This window comes from Oncorhynchus masou, chromosome 31 (assembly GCF_036934945.1).
Source record: "Oncorhynchus masou masou isolate Uvic2021 chromosome 31, UVic_Omas_1.1, whole genome shotgun sequence".
Taxonomy (NCBI): domain Eukaryota; kingdom Metazoa; phylum Chordata; class Actinopteri; order Salmoniformes; family Salmonidae; genus Oncorhynchus; species Oncorhynchus masou.
In genome coordinates, this window is record NC_088242.1 from 37301402 (window position 1) to 37321155 (window position 19754).

At 41.2% G+C, this 19754-nt stretch overlaps 1 protein-coding gene across 1 annotated transcript in view; it reads left to right on the forward strand.

Moving 5' to 3' along the window:
- Positions 1–1819: 1819 nt before the first annotated feature.
- The window catches only part of LOC135523901 (transcription factor 7-like 2), a 102459-nt gene continuing 84524 nt past the window's right edge, over positions 1820–19754 (forward strand). The window contains 3 exon segments of the mRNA XM_064950909.1: positions 1820–2473; positions 2626–2692; positions 2834–2958. Coding sequence (XP_064806981.1) covers positions 2285–2473; positions 2626–2692; positions 2834–2958 — 381 coding nt within the window. The 5' untranslated portion in view covers positions 1820–2284.

Sequence of the window (19754 nt, forward strand, 5' to 3'; positions counted from 1 at the left end):
GACAGACTCGAAACAAGCATATTATGTATTATGCCATTTAAAAAAAAAACATTGTGTTACTATAGCTATATATTTTGTTTTTCTGGAAAAAACATTTTATGATTTATTAAACATCACTTTTATGATTATTAAATAAAACATAGCTTTCCCAGGCTTTTGGAGCCCCAGTGGACTACTCTCTCTCTCTCTCTCACACACACACACACACACACACACACACACACACACACACACACACACACACACACACACACACACACACACACACACACACACACACACACACACATACACAAACAGTGGTCTTTCTGGAGCAGCCAAATGAGAGGTGAGGGTCAGCTATAGCCTATTCATTAAACTGCTTATATTTTCACAATGCTTTTTTCATAGGCTACCACCGACACCTTGTTTGGGAGGGGGGGGGGGTCATCAAAATAGGAACCCTAGGCTTAAGTAGAGATATACAATTGAATAATTCAATTTGAGAATTAAGGTAAGCCTAAATAAAGAAAATAGTGCAGAAGATCAAATTCGAAGCGGTCGTTTTGTTTCTCCCCTTAATTTATTCAAACGCTTGATCGCATTAATGAGATTCATCTGCCGTTTGATGTCCGCGTGACCCTGATTGGAACTTGTGGCGCGAAACCCAAAGAGGTTGATAGAATAAATGACATGTCTTGAGTTCCAGAGGTTGCTGTTTTTGAACATTTGGGAGATGAAGGTGTGAAAACATGCTGCGATAAACATGGAGGACTGCAGTCACATATTCCGGTAGGCTATTATATACTCAATAGAATTTAAGTCCAAAGAAGACTACGATAGGCAATTCCTACACTACACCGTAGTAAACTACTGTCAACTGACTGTGACCTGGTGTGGGCCTAGAGCTTCATTTTTTTTTTTTTTTACACACAAACAGTAGATTTTTAGCGTGGCATTCATTAAATTGTTGTACTAAAATGTCTAGCCAAACTTATAATTAAAACCACTGGATGACCATTATAAATAAACCTGCTCCATAATGTAATGAAACATTTCTTTCGAGTGCCGTTAAGAATTTGTACCAATGACACAAATGAGCTGTACAGTTTTTTTGGTGGCATTTATTATTATATATATATATTTTTTTTACTGTACTTTAGAAATCTGTCAGATGGAGAAAAGAGCACACATTTACCAAGCCCCTGTCTGTTCTTTTATAATGAATAGGCTACAGGTTAGTCCTAAAATCTCCGGCCTCATTAGACCCTCCCTGCCTGTAGTCTTCCCAACGGTGTGCAGACTGTTAGAGCACGTCTGTACCTTCATCGTCGCGTCCTTTATATTTCACACTCCATGAAAATATAGGCCTATCTTAATTAAGTAGAACAACATGTTTTAATGAAAATGCATAGGCTATGGATGCAACCTAATTGAGGATATAGTCTCGAATAGAATATTATGCAATATGATATGAGAAATATACAACAAAATGTCCAATATAATTGACATATTATAGCTTGTTTTAAAAGGGTTAAAGAAAAAAGAAGGAAAGGCTTCAAGCTGTCATCGTGATCAAAATGGTATTCATACTGCTTCATAGCCTACCCGAAGCAAATGTTGATGGGATATAGGCTTATTCAAGTTCATTCTGCAAAGCAGGCGCAGTAAACTTTTGGCCCCTATGTCGTGACTTTTCAAAATTGCTACATTGAAACTGTAGAAAATAAGGAAGTGCTCTCTACTCATTTTCAGCGGGAGACCGCCCATATATTGAATCCGTATTTACGAGTAACTCCAGTCTTTCGCTTATTTTGCTATAACAGCACAAAAGCAAACAGGGGCGCTTCACTGTCCCGCGCTCCTCACCAAAACTGCCTTTTCCTCACCCGCTTTTCGAACTGCACACTCGTCCGTCGTCTTCCTCTAGCCTTTTTCTCTCTCCCTATTTATGAAAACGTCACTTCAAGTCCCTCCCTTTTTTGAATCTCATTAGTTTCTTGTGTGTTTCTCCCTGTCAATAATCCTGAATCCAGACTCTCTCTATTTCCATCCCTCTCTATCTGTCAATCAGCGCCGCCTTTGAACTGAAAACCACTCCGACCAACTTCAACTCACTCAATCCGAGCGGCTCAGCTCCATCTCCGGCTTCTTTTTCTGCCAAGGTTCCCCTCTTTTTAGTTTGTATAAACCGCCAGTGCTTGGAAAACGCCAATACAGACTCTAAACTTTAACTCGGATTCTAGATCACCAAGATCAAGGGTTTAAAACTTTGTGTTTTTGCCCCCCAAAATTGCTCGGGAAAATGCCGCAGCTCAACGGCGGTGGAGGGGACGATTTGGGTGCGAACGATGAAATGATTTCCTTCAAAGACGAAGGGGAGCAGGATGAAAAAATTTCGGAGAATTTATCGGCAGAAAGGGATTTAGCAGATGTCAAATCTTCTCTTGTAAATGAATCAGAAACAAATCAAAACAGCTCGTCAGATTCGGAGGTAAGTGAAATAATCGGAATCGATTGGGCATTCGTAGTTTACAAACATTTACTTATTGTGCGCGAAATGTGCAACCACGGTATATAAAAGTAATGATTTCTTGTTTCTATGTTTTTCTTTAATGCAACCCCTGTGTTTCGTTGTTTTTCAAGGCGGAAAGACGGCCTCCGCCTAGGTCTGAAACTTTCAGAGACAAAACAAGAGAAAGTTTAGAGGAGGGTGAGTTTCTGCTTGTCTGTCTCTTAGATTTGTACACAATGGCATATGAGCGTACCGAGTGGGTTTCTTCTAAAATCTCAGATGTATAAAAGTTGTCAAGGCACTTATAAAAGTTTTTCTTCTTTCCCCCCGCCATGTTAGCTGCGAAAAGGCAAGATGGAGGGCTGTTCAAGAGCCCACCGTACCCGGGCTATCCATTTATAATGATCCCCGATCTTACAAGCCCGTACCTTCCGAATGGATCACTTTCTCCAACAGCTCGCACAGTAAGTTCATTTATTTACACCGATGTGCGTACATTAATGGACACACACGACCCACGTAGCCTTGAACAAACGCGCATTGACACACAGCTAGGTGTGTTTAGCTGTTAAATGTAGACAGAAGTTTCCCAACTTTTCATGAACTGTACAATGGCATGCATGTCGCTTGCAACAGTGTGCCTGCATGTTTCTCTGTAGCATTCTAGGAATAGGGATAATCAATTCATTTCCATCACCTCAAATAAAACAAATGGTATGCAAGGTCATGCGCACATGATGAATATTCTATTTTTTGTACACCTGTGATCAAATTATAGTACAAAATATGAACATTAATCTCAATAATAACATAGCAGTTTATAGTGGACAATTGAAAATTATTATTATTATGCTGCCTCTTCTTGATTGTGTTATTATTATTGTTATTATATTAGCATTGTTATTATTATTATTATGTGAGTGTTTGTTAGGCTATCTCTGGCTTTGATTTCATACCGCCCCCTAATATAATGTTGTACTGAGCCTTCGCTATGTTCGCTACAACCTAATTGAAAACGTTTTTTTCTTTAACGCTTAAAACACATGACCCATTTAAACTTTTTTTTTATCCTAGGGCAGTATAATAACACCTAACACAAGTTTCTATAAATATATCAACATACAGGAAACTCAGAAAAGCATTGAGAAAGGACCTTATAAAAACAAAGCCAATGTTTTAATTAGTTTATTTATGTAATTTGCATTTGTCAAACTGCATTGACATTAGCTGAAAGAGGCCTGTCATTGACAGTTACTTTGAATATGCAGACATTAATATTTTTACCTCAAACATTTAAATAAATTTGAAATAATTTATTTATAGGCTGGAAATTGTTTGATTTTTACATGTTGTAGCCCATGTATACCACGCTAGCCTGTAATGGGTAAACCATTGCTCTTAAAAGCATGTGCCATGTAAAATGTTATTTATAAATACATTTATGTTATTTATTAGAGGCAATCAGCTCAGCTATAATTATGCATACTTACTCATTTACTCGCCACCTCCTAGTCCCACTGGGCAATAGCAATGCTTAGGCCGGATAATTTTCGAAACCTTAAAAAAAAAAAATAATGGTTGCAATTACAAGTCATTGCTTTAGGACCTGTCATCTCATTTTACAAGGTTAAGGCAAAGACCAGGCATTAGGAAATATGATCTTACCCCCACATATACCTCTGGGTAATGAAACTGATATTTGTTTCCTCAATTTAGTGCACCACACACACCTTGAAAATGAACACACATGTGATAGACAATGTAATGCACCCTTTTCTGTCTGACACATGTAAGTATTTTAAGCATGTCTTATAACATGTCTACAAAATAATTGCACATATATGGCACTTTATTTACATCTTACCGAATTATCTTGCTATTTGTATATTTTATGATTTGGTGTTTTTATTAAATGTGTGTCTTGTGCATATTTGTGACCGTTTGACATTCTTTACCATTATTACGCAGTAGTGTGTCCCTCATGTTCACAATACTGGTGCATTTGCAGGACTAGTCATCCTTTATTCCCATCAGTGCACACACCCACACTGGGTTTTAGCTGGCTATTTGTTTCAATGAGTTATTTTCTTTTTGCACATGTTCACTATAGTGCCAGATCCAGTGCTTGCGCACATAACTTCCACATTAGACGCTTATATACCAAACTGATATGAGCAAAGTCATGGAATGCCCTTGCAGTGTAAGAAGATGCTGCTGTACATGTCTCAAATCTGATATCAGGTCTGTGTACAGTCTACCTCCTTGTGCCCATTAGTTCAGTGGTTGTCAGAGGTAATTCAAACTTGGAAGGTTTTCATAGTAGCCTATTTGATCAGTTTTGTTACACACTGTCATTCCATCATCCTGTCTACTCCATACTCCACCACCTCCCTGTATGCAAGATAAGATCATCTGCAAAAATAACATTTTAGAAAAACCCAGTGATCCGTGTTTAATTGGTTAACAATGCAAGGAGACGTTTCAAACGTGATCAAATGCACTATAAATGTTCAGTACAGCTTTATTCAAGATCACATCATACCTTTTTGGCTTATGATGGTTTACCTAGTGCACTAACCCAACCCTCCTCTCAGGTCGGTTACATTTAGCACCGTGTGTGTCCACCCATTAGTGTTTTTTTGTGTGTGGCTGTTGTATTCATAAATGTATAGCATCAATAATTCACCTGGGCATTGATTATCTGTCTTCCTCCCTAACTAGTAAGGAAGGCTACAGAATATAACTGGTACTGTGTCTGTGATTAGAAATGGCTAGCTCACTCCATTGTTGTGTGGTTCTTTGATATAGCAGGCTTTGTCGGTTGCTTTTTCTCCTCAGTCCAATTTTCTCATTTGATCAATTTTGGGTCTCATTGGTACAGACGGTTCAGTACTATTATTTTGGAATTCATGATTTGGAATGCGTGCAATCTTTTTTTGTTGTTTCCATACTTTTAGACATATAATGGCCCAATGTGATATGATTGTGATGTTAGTGATGTTACGGACTTGCCACTTGATTTCTCTTTTTTTTTTTGCCAACTGGCCATGATCTTGACATTTTGGGCATGCCTTTCCATGCTTCCTGTGATTCCGTTACTGCATGTCTTTTTTTGTGTGTGAGTCTGTGTGTGTGTGTGTGTTTGAATGTGTGGAGGTTACTATAATCTGTCTGACCTCAGACAGCTATAACGAGCGTGAGTTTGTTTCTTCCAACCACCTAAATCTAAAAAGCTGTACAATTTGGGATAATTTAGCAATTTGACATGACGTTATGCCCAGGGTGTTGGGCCTCCTGCCCTCTTCTTCCCCTCGTCCTTCTATTGCTTCTTCTCTCTCCTTTCTCAAACTCACACAAAGGCCTGCTGGTTCAGTGGGAACAGGTTGAATTGGTGAAGTGGCCTGGCCAGCTAACTCCAGGTGCCATGCTGTTCCTTGCACCTCTCTCTCTCTCTCTGCGATTGTGCAGATGCTCATGCTAACATGGGGCTTTCTGAAAAGGCGACGGGTTAACTTCAGTGCTGCTGGCTGACATCACACCTCAACAGGTATGCAGAGAGGAAAGAGAGGGAGCGGGGGCTGGGCGGCCAGCACTCTGGCATAGGGCTGCAGGGCCGTAAATCCGCCGGGTTTATTTACTGCCTCAGACTTATGAATGTTAAGATATTTGACGCCACCCCTGGCCCCATAATTCCTGGGGCCTGGAGACTTTTGGCTGGGGTTTATGGTTTTGGGTTTCAACGTCTAATTATGAGTAGTTTTAAAAAGAACCAAAAAGAGAGATAGAGCGAGAACGCAACACCCAGCATCCCCTGGTCTATTTAGAGTGAAATAAAGACACTCTCGAAACCCGTGGCGATTCCACAGGAAGCTTGGCAAGAGGCATTGTATGATTGAAACAATAGCCTTTTTCCTATTTTCTTTGTTTCACTTGTATTGTTGCAGCAGTATCTCTTCTATTGCGGTAGACCCACCTATTTAAAAATGAATGGTGCTTGCCTTCACAATTAATGACTTACACAATTTTGACATTTTTGGGAGGGAATGTTGGATTTGTGGCAAGATTAACATCAGATCAGCAGTGGTATTTGTACATTAGCCCAAATGTAATACATAGTGTAATGCTTTGCATGTATGTAGATGTACTGGTATGGCCAAAATTGTATAATTGACACATTCAGTATCTTTTTAAACATGTTAGCAGAATATGCATTACACTAGTATATCACATGGATTATGTGTGTTCTGGTACAGCTCTGAATGGCTTGTCCCTGCGAGGTGAGGAAAGATATCTTAATGCGGATTTAGGGGATAGACCCACACCTTATCAAATTGGCTTTACATGTTAATAGGGCTTAATTGCAATCCGCAGGGGGTTCATGGCACTACGCGTCCACATTTAGTCATTCCTCGCAAAATGCACTCCACATTTTTTTAGGCTGTGAAGGACACGCTCTCTTTCTCCCTCATGCCCTCTTTTTCCCTCTATCTTTTCTCTTCTTTCTCACCCCCCTTCCACTTCTTTATTTTTCTCATCCCATGCAAGGAAAATAAAAGTGCCTTATTTTTCTTGAGCTTGATAAACACCCATAAAAAGTGCAATCTGTTTTGGATTTGAGGGAGTAAAGTTGGGAAGTAAAGTTTGGCACCATTAAACTAAAATCGAGGCCTGCTAGACATTAGCGGCGCACTGCACATTCTCCAAGCTTAATTAGTCCAAACTGTAATTGTTCATGGTCTGCCAATAGGAGTAATGCTCAGGAAAAGTGGAGTTGCACTAAATCGGCCCACAGTTTTTAAAACAATAAATCACTTGCATATTTGTTTCGTGATTCAGATGGAGGCTCGACCTCTCCCATCTCGACATGTGGTAAATTGTAAAGTCAATGAATCGCAGATGTAGAGAAAGAAAGAGAAAGAGAGAGGGGAAGGAGGGGGAGAGAGGGAGAGTACAGTAAGGTTTTGTTAGCGCCTAGTGAATGACTGGTAAAGATTTGCGATGTAAATATTTACTGATATTTTTTTCTTTCACTGGCAGGACTTAATTGTCTTATGCTGATGATGTTGGCAGGCTAAGCTGTGAAACCATACAAAAATGGCTCTCGGTCAGTTCGTTTGAAACGACACACAACAAAATCAGTCAGTCCAACATGTTTATGGGTGTGTTTTTAATTAGGTTTTTTAAATACTGTGATGGGAGTAGTTCCCTGGTGGTAGTGAACAGAGTTTGGGTGTAGTTTATGCCCAACTGCACAATCAACCCTGGTTTTGTTTAATTTATTTATCAAACCTATGCAATTGAGCTTTGGGTAATAGAACTACTAATCTCATGTTCAATTTCAAATGTGTGTTGTGCTGAATGCACTTAAAAAAAAAATAACTGAAATATCTAACTTTTCTTCCTCAATAGAACTGTGGCTGCGAAGGCACATTGCATAGACTACTGACAAATACACTTTCCCCCATACCGCAACAACTAACCCCGCCCAACCTTCAAATTCCCTATCACTGGGCCACACTGCTTTATGCTATTCTGTCTCAAAAAACAGCATTGGCTTAGCAGCTGTGCACTGGTGCCCCCCTCTTCTCCTTCCCTTCCACTCACCCCCTCTCTCATTTTCTCTCTCTCCCATGCATTTCCATAAAGCTCAACACAAAGATCCCACTGTACATCTGGAATGCAACTTTTGTCATCTGTTAAATATAGTCTTACTGCCGGCCCACAGGGCTTGGGGCTCCCTGAAACATGGAAATCAAATTATATCCTATTTGTGTGTTTGCATTTACATCTATGTACCATATGTGTGCGGCATAGTATGTGCATGCAGTGTGCACTCACGTTTTATGTTCCATGTACTATGCTCCCTAGATCCGTAGTATGTAAGATGCATGGATGTTCCTTGAATTTCAAGGGGCAGTTCTTAGGATTCGTTGCTCTATTGTCCTTATATCTATCAAGTGTTCCAATACAAATGCACGTGTTGGGAGTGCTGGTTGCGTTAGCCCTGGACTGCTAGTCGAGATGTCAAGGTTTACCTTGCAGGCAATGACTCCTTAGATGATACTGATAGACAATCTCATCCTTTTATTCTATAATTCTACTGAAGCTCAAAGTTGTTTTCTCTTTCCATCAATTATGGGATCAATATAGTTTAGAGCAGGTGCTAGCAGGGGTTTGTATTCCTTTACAATAGAGCTGTGCTTTTGCACTGCATCCAGTAGAAAGATAAGATGTAGCTCTGTAGTATTGATTGCCTGTTTAAGGATAATTAGACCAATGACCTTTTATAGTGAAAAACTGTTTATGTAGCATTTTTTAAATGCATATGTAAGATATGTTACTGTATGTCTTTTAGGTAAATAATTATTGATACTTTTATTTGTTCAATTTAAGACTAGGTATATTTATTTTTCGTCTGAGTGTGCATATTTCTGTAAGCCCATTCATTCATTATGCCGTGAGTCTCCAGCAGCGAAAGGAGTTTAGCAGAGTGGGAGAGAATGTGGGGTTTAAGAAAAGCGGGAAATGCGTTCAGCGACGTGTGTGTGTGTGTGGTCTGAATAGGGCGCATAATTTCTGTGAATGCCAGGGCAATGAGAACAGCGACAGTTCCTGGTTCGATCTCTAAACAATAGTGCCCCCAGGCCTCACATTTATCTTCCCCTCCAAAAAACAGCAAGACTAAGAGAAGGGGGGGTTGGGCCGAGTTTATTGCCACAGTTGATGTGGACAGGCCATGTGTGTGGCTTTTCCTCTTAATGATTCTGGCCACTTCTCCACCTGTTTCCATGCCTCGTTATCAAAATGTCGACCCCAAAAGCGTCATCAAGTGAGTGGATTGTTTGATGGTGGAGGAATTTGGTGGTGCTGGGCTTGTTTGGATTGGAGTGTGTTTGGGGAGGGTCAAAGTGCATGGAGGCTGAAATGCTTTCTGTTGGGAAAGGAGCTGCTCCTCTAACCCTTTTATGATGAGAGATAAAAGTGCTTGAGTTTTCCATTGGGGGGGGGGGTACCTTTATCGTAGCTCTTAAAGATCATGTTGGACTGTATAATGACTAGCCATGCCAATGTGCAGGGAACACCTGTAGTAGGCCAGGCTTGTATGGATGTGTCAGATTGCTCTAGATTGTTCCACTGTGTGGAAATCTCACTCAGGAGAGCTTAGTGTTTTTGGGAGAAGTGATTATGAATCATCACCTGCAATGTTTGGTGAAAATATGTGAACCACCACCCTTTAGCACTTAATCTTCCCTATACCATCTCACCATTGTTATAAGCTACAGCGAACCTCCCCGTCTATTTTTAACTTCAAATGGAAAATACATGGCATATATTAAGACATTGTCATTACAATATTAAATCCTGCATAAAAAGATGCAGCAGTCTGACGAGTGTCCTATTATGGTGATTATCTACTGTATTTCAGATATTCACAAATGTCAAGGATTTCTGGATTTGTAAGGAGCATAGATAATTTGGTATCCTGTCTGTCTAGTTTGTGAATGCACATTTGAATTCTGGAACTTTCCCTTTGTTCAAATAATCTGGACAAAAACCTTTCAGATGCGAGGGACCGTTTTGTAATATGTCAAACACATCATGGAGAACCATGTCTTTTTTAAATCTTCTAATTCGACTTTTAATTGCAGGAGGATAAGCTCTGCGGAGTGGTTTGTGTGTGTGTGGTAGCGCACTAATGAGGTGATTGTCTGCTTGTTTGCCGTTAAAAGTGCTGGATTTATAACTGCTTGAAAAGGTGAGGGAGCTTTAGAGCCAAAGCAGAAGAAATGTATCTACTAATCTCCAGATTATTGTAGGATTTAGAACAAAATGTTTCAGAGATTACTGTATGTAAAAATGCACAAGGCTAATGAAATGTAAGCCCTTTGCACACACTGTGGAATAGTGAGAGATTCTACGGGTCTGTGCAACAATGTCCGGAAAAAATAGATTAAGAGAACATTTCCAGTGTCAGCTCTTTAGCTGCCCGTTAGAAATCTATTTACATAAAATATTAGCCTACCCCTTAAAATAGACAGCTGTCACTTTGTGTACAGTAGATAACATTTCATGAGAATTGCTGGTCACATGGGCACATGCTATGTTGTGTTCTTAGTAGGCAGTAGAGTAGATTGAATACCACATCTGACACTGTTGTGGGATATTGTATGTTGTGGTCTGTGTGTGTGTGTGTGTGTGTGTATGTGTGGGAGTGGGTAGGGGGGCTGTTTGTATGAAAAGCATAGGTTTAAATGCCCCTAATGCATTCTACTCTCCACTGAGGAATGGTGTCAGCAGTGTTTGGGGTCAATTCCAAAAGTGAAGAAATTGACTCCCAGTACTGAGTGAATTGTCAATTGGCTCCCCAAGGGGTCAAAGTGAATTGAGTGTCTGTTTGGACAACTGGCCCGAGGTGGGATGAGTGGCCTTCGCTGTCAGTCAGAGGGGACTGATGTGGAATGAGGACCAAATCAACTGACAAGCAGAAGAAATGTAGCACTGTTGAAGTAGAAAACAATTGAATTCAGCATCCCAAGGTATGGGTTGAAATAATGACCTGTTGTTCATGGTGTTAGCAAGTCATATAGTACTAAGATAAATATCTACAGGGAAAAGGATGAAAGTAAAAGATGATTTTCTAGATTAGGCCTAGTACAGTATTATAACAGGTTTGATTGACAGTCAACTGACACGATTTATACATAATAATTATAGAAAACAAATATGAAGATCTTTGAACTTAAGTGATTAATAAAATATTGAAAGTATACTAAGGGGTCTGGATTGTCCATCTTGCGAGGGTGACAGGTGAAGATCATGTGACCGGCTTCTGTGACGTCTGTCACGGTGCCCTTTAGAACGAGGAGTTTCTTTACCCCCCCCCCCCCCCATCTTATTTTTTATCTTACCATTTACTGCCCCGGTATCTTTATGCATCGAGCATTCTTCAAATATCAATAAAGATATATTACTGGCGTTGTCATAACAGGTGATGTTGAGTGGCAAGATTTCAGGATGGAATATTTTCCCAGTTTTAACTCTTGATCTTCTGGTTAGCTAATCTGCCTTTGCCCATGTGACTAGTCTATAAATTCTGTGAACAAATAAATCCCATTCAGACATTACAGTCGAGGTAAAAAAAAATATAATACACCTTTTATGGCCATGCTAAGTCTTTATTGTCAATTCAGTCCAGATTCTGTCTGTCTGTACATATTTATTTGTCTTTGGAGGATTACCCTGAGCACTTTGACTAAACACTGAGCCTGTCTCTGGTCTGTCCTGCACTGAGGCCTCAGTGGAGAGCAGCTGCTCTGGTAGGGCCAGGCGGGCGGAGGAATTCTCTGCTGTTTAAACAGTGGGTCGTCTTAGTGCAGGCCTGAAGGACCGGAGGGAAGGAAGTTCCTCTGTGTTTACATAGCTGAATTGTCCTGTGGGCCCCAGAGTGTCTAATGCACTACTGTTCAAACACTACACAAGTGTAGCGATGACCCCCACCCACACCAGTGTTCACAGCCATAGCCTCGTTTGTCTGTCTCTGTGTGTTTGCATGGTTGCCTACAGGCCTCATTTAGTTCCTAGGTACCACAGCCATGGGTTGCTTCAACCTGGAGGTTTGCATGATTGATATTAAATAAATACAAGACTGTATTTTATCTCAGAAAACAGGGGAGAGTTGAGAAAGGGTGGGGTTGAGACAGACAGACTGATAGAAGCGCCCTTTGCTCCACCAAGGCCTTGCCTATTGGGCAGCCAGACATTGACATATGGTTGAGTCATCAAACTAATTGTTGTTTGAATTACCTGTTATGATCCAATGACAAATCTCCCACCATTGGAGCGGAAAATGTAGCCGGGATTGGCATGATGTTAGCAAGTGTGTAAACTGCGCTTCAACAAGATGGATAAATGCAATTATTGGGCAGACCTGGAGAGGGGAAAATCCATTTAAAGTCTGTAACACTACACAGGGGCCGTGGTTAATTCATTTGGCCAATTTACGGGTGATGTATGAGTGTCGGGGCACATTAGTCATGGAGGGGAGTTGGGCCTGAGTGTCAGTCTGTGTGTGTGCAGGGGGAGGTTGCCATTGAGATTCACTGCTGTAAAGAAACACAGTCTCCTTGGGACCAGACCCCCCTTTCTCCTCCCTACCTCCTTCTCCCTCTGCCTGCCATTTCAGCAGATAATACAAATGGACCCTCAGCAGGGAAATGACAAAAAGATACACTGAGTGCAGGAAAGCGGGATTGCTGTGCAAATGAGGCGGGGAAAGAGGCTGTGGTCCGCTGGGCGGTAGAGTGAGCACCGGCAGCATCTCCATACCAGAGACTGCAGCGCTCAATCAGGCCCAGTCCACTGCCCCAGCACTCAGCCTGCACCCCTGACCTCACATCCCCCCCATTACTAGTGGTATACTACTGGAGTACTTTTCATACAAGCAACAGTGGTGACAAGCTCACTATATAGCGTAAATATATTATGGATAAAGAAGTGCTAGCACTAGTAGTAGTAATAGTAGAATGTTTCAAAGTGGCTACAGTGGTGTCAGTTGTAGGCCTAGCTGTTGTTGGACTACAACTCAATTTTACCCCCTCTGACCCAGCTTGACTCTGATACTCTCAGTGAACTCAGGGGAGTTTACAATTAAGTTACAATTACAGCATGGATTCCGATGTTTACTCCAGGCACGCTATCTCCTTCTCACTGTTCTCTTCACGGGCGATTGCCCTTCAAAACCAACTTCTCGTTTTGAATTTAATCATTGATAATTTTGGTCATAAATTCAGTCTTGTCCAAAAAACAGGGATTTGCTAGATGAAAGGAAAAAATTGTATGTTGCAGAATGAAGGGTACCGTAAGAGTTTTCCTTGGGTTGGGTTTATTTCAATTATGACCACAGCTGGCAGCACCCAAGTAATCATCAATTCGGAGCTCAGCTGCATGTGAACCGATCGTAATGCCCATGGTCAATTTGGTTTGATAATCGATATCCCTATGGGGCTAGTTAGGGACCTGCAGTAAATTACACAATGTACATGGGACATTATTTTTAAATAATAATAACTCAATATTTCAATGACTAAAAACCCTCAAACAACTATACACTACTGTTCAAAAGTTTTGGGCCACTTAGAAATGTCCTTGTTTTTGGAAGAAAAGCAAATTTTTTGTCCATTAAAATAACATCAAATTTATCAGAAATACAGTGTAGACATTATTCTTGTTGTAAAGGACTATTGTAGCTGGAAATGGCAGATTTTTTATGGAATATCTACATGGGCGAACGGAGGCCCATTATCAGCAACCATCACTCCTGTGTTCCAACGGCATGTTGTGTTAGCTAATCCAAGTTTATCATTTTAAAAGGCTAATTGATCATTAGAAAACCCTTTTGCAATTATGGTAGCACAGCTGAAAACTGTTGTCCTGATTTAAAGAAGAAATACAACTGGCCTTCTTAAGACGAGTTGAGTATCTGGAGCACCAGCATTTGTGGGTTAAATTACAGGCTCAAAATGGCCAGAAACAAAGAACTTTCTTCTGAAACTCGTCAGTCTGGAGTGGGAGGCCCCGGTGCACAACTGAGCAAGATGACAAGTACTCTTGACGTTGAGGCTGGTGTTTTGTGGGTACTTTTTAATGAAGCTGCCAGTTGACGACTTCTGGCATCTGGCATCTGTTTCCCAAACTAGACACTCTAATATACTTGTCCTCTAGCCCAGTTGTGCACCGTGGCCTCACACTCCTCTTTCTATTCTGGTTAGGGCCAGTTTGTGCTGTTCTGTTAAGGGAGAACTACACAGCGTTGTGCGAGATCTTCAGTTTCTTGGCAATTTCTCGCATGGAATAGCCTTCATTTCTCAGAACAAGAATAGACTGACGAGTTTCAGAACAAAGTTCTTTGTTCCTGGACATTTTGAGCCTGTAATCTAACCCACAAATTTGCAAAAAATATATATATTTATATTTAGCACTTACCCGTCCAGAAGTACGTCCTGTCCTTGCAGAAACAGCTTCTCAGTTCTCAGTTCCTGTTTGAACAAAAAATCTGTCTCACTTTCACTTTTTCACTTTCACTTTAGACTTTGACTTCGTTTTTCCTGATTTATTCGCCATGATATCTTCAATGAAATCGTTGAAAATACAACTTTCCCGAAATACAGCTGACCGTAACAAGCCTCACAGCAACTCCTTTGATCGTCAAGGTGAGAATGGAGTTCGTTACGCGTGAGATTACAAACAAGGAATGGTGGTCCAACCCAAAACCATTACATACTGGCATTTACCTCAGCTCATTGGCTATCTACCCAGCTAGATTTCAACGAAGCTTCGCTAAAATGATTGGTGCGCAAGGTAGTCATTGCTTGTTGTCTTCAAATCAGTTCACTTCAGTCAATACTCCCCACAAAAAAAACAATGGCGTTTGGCTGTGTTGCAAAAATCCAGAGGAATGCACTGAAACCAACCATGACTAGATAAACGATGGTTTACCGTGTGAAATTACGTCAAATGCTCCATAAAAAATTTAAAATAGAGATGGAATTCACGGCACAAACGGGTTACAAAATGTTTCGATTTAAGCTATAAAAATGGATTTTATCAAAGAAAACTTAATTTGATCACTGGGACCCTCAGGAAGAGAAATAAGAGCAAGATATCAGAATGTAAGTGTGATTCAGATGTGAATGTGTAAAAACTGTCATGGCGGAAAATGTTTATTTTGTTGATTGCTCTTCTCAAACAAAAGCATGGTATTTGTTCTCTGTAATAGCTATTTTAAATTGGAAAACGTAGTTTGATTACCAAGATTCTAATCTTTTGGAGGGTGTAAGACACTTGCATTTTCAAGAATGTTTAATGATACGACGTTGTATTTTTAGTTGTCACTCTGAAATTTCCCCTGATGTTGATCCCTGTACAGGGATCGCAGCCATAAGAGGATTTATAAAGAAGGCCAGTTTTATTGCTTCTTTAACCAGGACAACAGTTTTCAGCTGTGCTAACATAATTGCAAAAGGGTTTTCTAATGATCAATTAGCCTTTTAAAATGATAAACTTGGATTAGCTAACACAACGTACCATTGGAACACAGGAGTGATGGTTGCTGATAATGGGCCTCTGTACGCCTATGTAGATATTCCCCCCAAAAGTCAGCCGTTTCCAGCTACAATAGTCATTTCCAACATTAACAATGTCTACGCTGTATTTTTGATCATTGTGATGTTATTTTAATGGACCAAAAATGTGCTTTTCTTTAAAAAACAAGGACATTTCTAAGTGACCCCAAACTTTTGAACGGTAGTGTATATTGTATATTGAAAGATTTTAATGAGATTTTAATTTAATTGTGAAATTTATTGACAGTCCCTATCTATCCCCAGAGTCCCTATCTAGCCCCAGAGGTAGGCTATCAAATGTCAAACCAACTTTGCCACAGTCGCACACCATTCGGCTGATGGTAATTGGCGAAATCAGGAAGTTCCAAGGCCAAATCAGGAAGTTCAGCACCCCTTTAAAGAAGCAACATTACTCAACACTCATAGAAATGTTTATTTTTATACATTGGACCGAACGTCTTTTTGTCTCTCTCACAATCTGTAGCCTATTTAAAGTTGAAAGATTTGGCCTGCTCTGTACATAGTCATTGTCTCCCGGGAGAGAAACCACTCAACAGTTATGCAAGTCGAGCGGTATGCAAAAATGGTGGTTACAGCGGGGCGGGCGAGAGACTGGGGGAAGCATTGGTTTATAGCTCCAAGCCACAGATTGAATCAGGGGTTTGATATCTGAGAAACATGAGAGGGTATGGCCTCTCTAGCCATGGTATTGAGGCTTTGTAAGTGGTCTTGATCACACTTAAGTGCCTCTTGGTTAAGATGTTGCTGTGTGTGTGCCTACTGTGTGTGTGTGTGCACTGTCAGAGGAGTTGTGGGTTAGTGTTTGTCACCTGACTGCCAGGCAGCGAGCTTCAGGAAACCAGAGTCACTGTGTGAATGCTGGCACTTGTTCGAGACAGGTGTCAGAGCTGCCTGCCATGGCGCCCACCCTGCTACACACACAGCAGCTGGGAGGGCAGGAGTCCATGGCTGTGGTGTGGGGTTAGGAGAAGGTATTGGGTGGAATTCTTCGCCCTAATCTCAGCAGGGATTAGTGTTGTTAGCAGGCCTCTAGATGCTATTACTGTGGACCAATATTGGCATTTCATTACTTAATCCAAGGGTGTGGGTTAGTTTGCATTATAGGCCTAGTGATTGGAGCTGTAGACTCCTGTCCTTCCAGCTTGGCAGAGCATAATCTTCCGTACTCAACCTATCTGCTATTCCCCAAACCCTTAGCCCCAGAACTATGGCAGAGTTGGAGATTGCAACAGGAAACTTTTATTGTCAGGGCCATGGAGTGGATGTGCATGAGATCAAAAAATCGAATGAAACTTTATTAGTCAAATGCGCCGAATATGACCTTACCGTGAAATGCTTACTTACAAGACCTTAACCAACAGAAAGGAAAAAATAATAACAACACAACAAAATAACAATAACGAGGCTATATATTTAGGGGGTACCTGTACCAAATCACTGTGCAGGGGTGCAAGTTAGTCAAGGTAATTTGTACATGTTGGTAGGGCTGAAGTCACTATGCATAGATAATTAACAGCGTAGCAGCAGTGTACAAAACAAATGGGGGAGGTCAATGTAAATAGTCCGGTGGCCATTTGATTAATTGTTCAGCAGTCTTATGGCTTGGGGGTAGAAGCTGTAAGGAGCTTTTGGTCCTAGACTTGGCGCTCCGGTACCGCTTGCCTTGTGGTAGCAGAGAAAACAGTCTATGACTTGGGTGACTGGGGTCTCTGACTATTTTTGGTCTTTCCTCTGACACTGCCTAGTATATAGGTCCTGGATGGCAGAAAGCTTGGCCCCAGTGATGTATTGGGCCATACACACTACTTCCTCTCAGCCTTATGTTTGCCTGGGATGCTGTCTGTATTCTCCTCCTCCACCCACCACCCCCACACCTCCTCATCCTGTAACTTGGCCTGTGGCATCGCTTTGCGGACCCCCACATTTTACGAATCCCTCTGGAAGAATCCCTCAATTTCTCAACATGCCATGTGGTTGGTAACATCCAACCATCTTCCAGAATCCCCCCTCCTCCCTACTTCCAAGTCGCTCACCACTCTCTTGGGAGAACAACTGCTGGCCGCGCTCTGTAGGCCAACAGTAAAAAAAAAACAGCTTGGAAGTTTTCTATATATGCTAAGGATCGTTTTACAACATAGGATGTGCCACTAGGCGCAACTGTTCTCATTTAGTGGGGAGCTGCCAGTCTTATTAGGGTCATTAGAGGGACAGATATTTTTCACAACCATTATACTGTATATGGATTCAGACTTGGCCCAGTCTAAATGACTCAACTTGGCAAGTCAGTCTCATATATCCCCCTGAAAGTTCCTGTGCTGATTTAGCCCATGGTGCTCTGTTCTAATCGAGGAGAAGAGGTGGGAGTCCCCATAGTGTTCTTGTTGGTAGGGGAAATGTTCTGTTGCATTGATGTCTTCTTTGTCCCTCCGATGGTTAGGACAGATTTATAGCCCTATTCTGGCCTGTTGGGCTGCACCCCCCATTAGCACGAGCCTCCAAATAAATGTTGTAGAGCATGACACACCAGGGTGCAACCAATCAGGACAAGATATATACCCAACGACCAAACGAGCAGCGAATCAGCCTGGGGATTTACAACCAGTCAGACCCAAGCATTTACAGTGCCTTGCGAAAGTATTCGGCCCCCTTGAACTTTGCGACCTTTTGCCACATTTCAGGCTTCAAACATAAAGATATAAAACTGTATTTTTTTGTGAAGAATCAACAACAAGTGGGACACAATCATGAAGTGGAACGACATTTATTGGATATTTCAATACTGAAAAATTGGGCGTGCAAAATGATTCAGCCCCCTTAAGTTAATACTTTGTAGCGCCACCTTTTGCTGCGATTACAGCTGTAAGTCGCTTGGGGTATGTCTCTATCAGTTTTGCACATCGAGAGACTGAAATTTTTTCCCATTCCTCCTTGCAAAACAGCTCGAGCTCAGTGAGGTTGGATGGAGAGCATTTGTGAACAGCAGTTTTCAGTTCTTTCCACAGATTCTCGATTGGATTCAGGTCTGGACTTTGACTTGGTCATTCTAACACCTGGATATGATTATTTTTGAACCATTCCATTGTAGATTTTGCTTTGTTTTGGATCATTGTCTTGTTGGAAGACAAATCTCCGTCCCAGTCTCAGGTCTTTTGCAGACTCCATCAGGTTTTCTTCCAGAATGGTCCTGTATTTGGCTCCATCCATCTTCCCATCAATTTTAACCATCTTCCCTGTCCCTGCTGAAGAAAAGCAGGCCCAAACCATGATGCTGCCACCACCATGTTTGACAGTGGGTATGGTGTGTTCAGGGTGATGAGCTGTGTTGCTTTTACGCCAAACATAACATTTTGCATTGTTGCCAAAAAGTTCAATTTTTGTTTCATCTGACCAGAGCACCTTCTTCTACATTTTTTGTTTGTCTCCCAGGTGGCTTGTGGCAAACTTTAAACAACACTTTTTATGTATATCTTTAAGAAATGGCTTTCTTCTTGCCACTCTTCCATAAAGGCCAGATTTGTGCAATATACGACTGATTGTTGTCCTATGGACAGAGTCTCCCACCTCAGCTGTAGATCTCTGCAGTTCATCCAGAGTGATCATGGGCCTCTTGGCTGCATCTCTGATCAGTCTCCTCCTTGTATGAGCTGAAAGTTTAGAGGGACGGCCAGGTCTTGGTAGATTTGCAGTGGTCTGATACTCCTTCCATTTCAATATTATCGCTTGCACAGTGCTCCTTGGGATGTTTAAAGCTTGGGAAATCTTTTTGTATCCAAATCCGGCTTTAAACTTCTTCACAACAGTATCTCGGACCTGCCTGGTGTGTTCCTTGTTCTTCATGATGCTCTCTCCACTTTTAACGGACCTCTGAGACTATCACAGTGCAGGTGCATTTATACGGAGACTTGATTACACACAGGTGGATTGTATTTATCATCATTAGTAATTTAGGTCAACATTGGATCATTCAGAGATCCTCACTGAACTTCTGGAGAGACTTTGCTGCACTGAAAGGAAAGGGGCTGAATAATTTTGCACGCCCAATTTTTCAGTTTTTGATTTGTTAAAAAAGTTTGAAATATCCAATAAATGTTGTTCCACTTCATGATTGTGTCCCACAT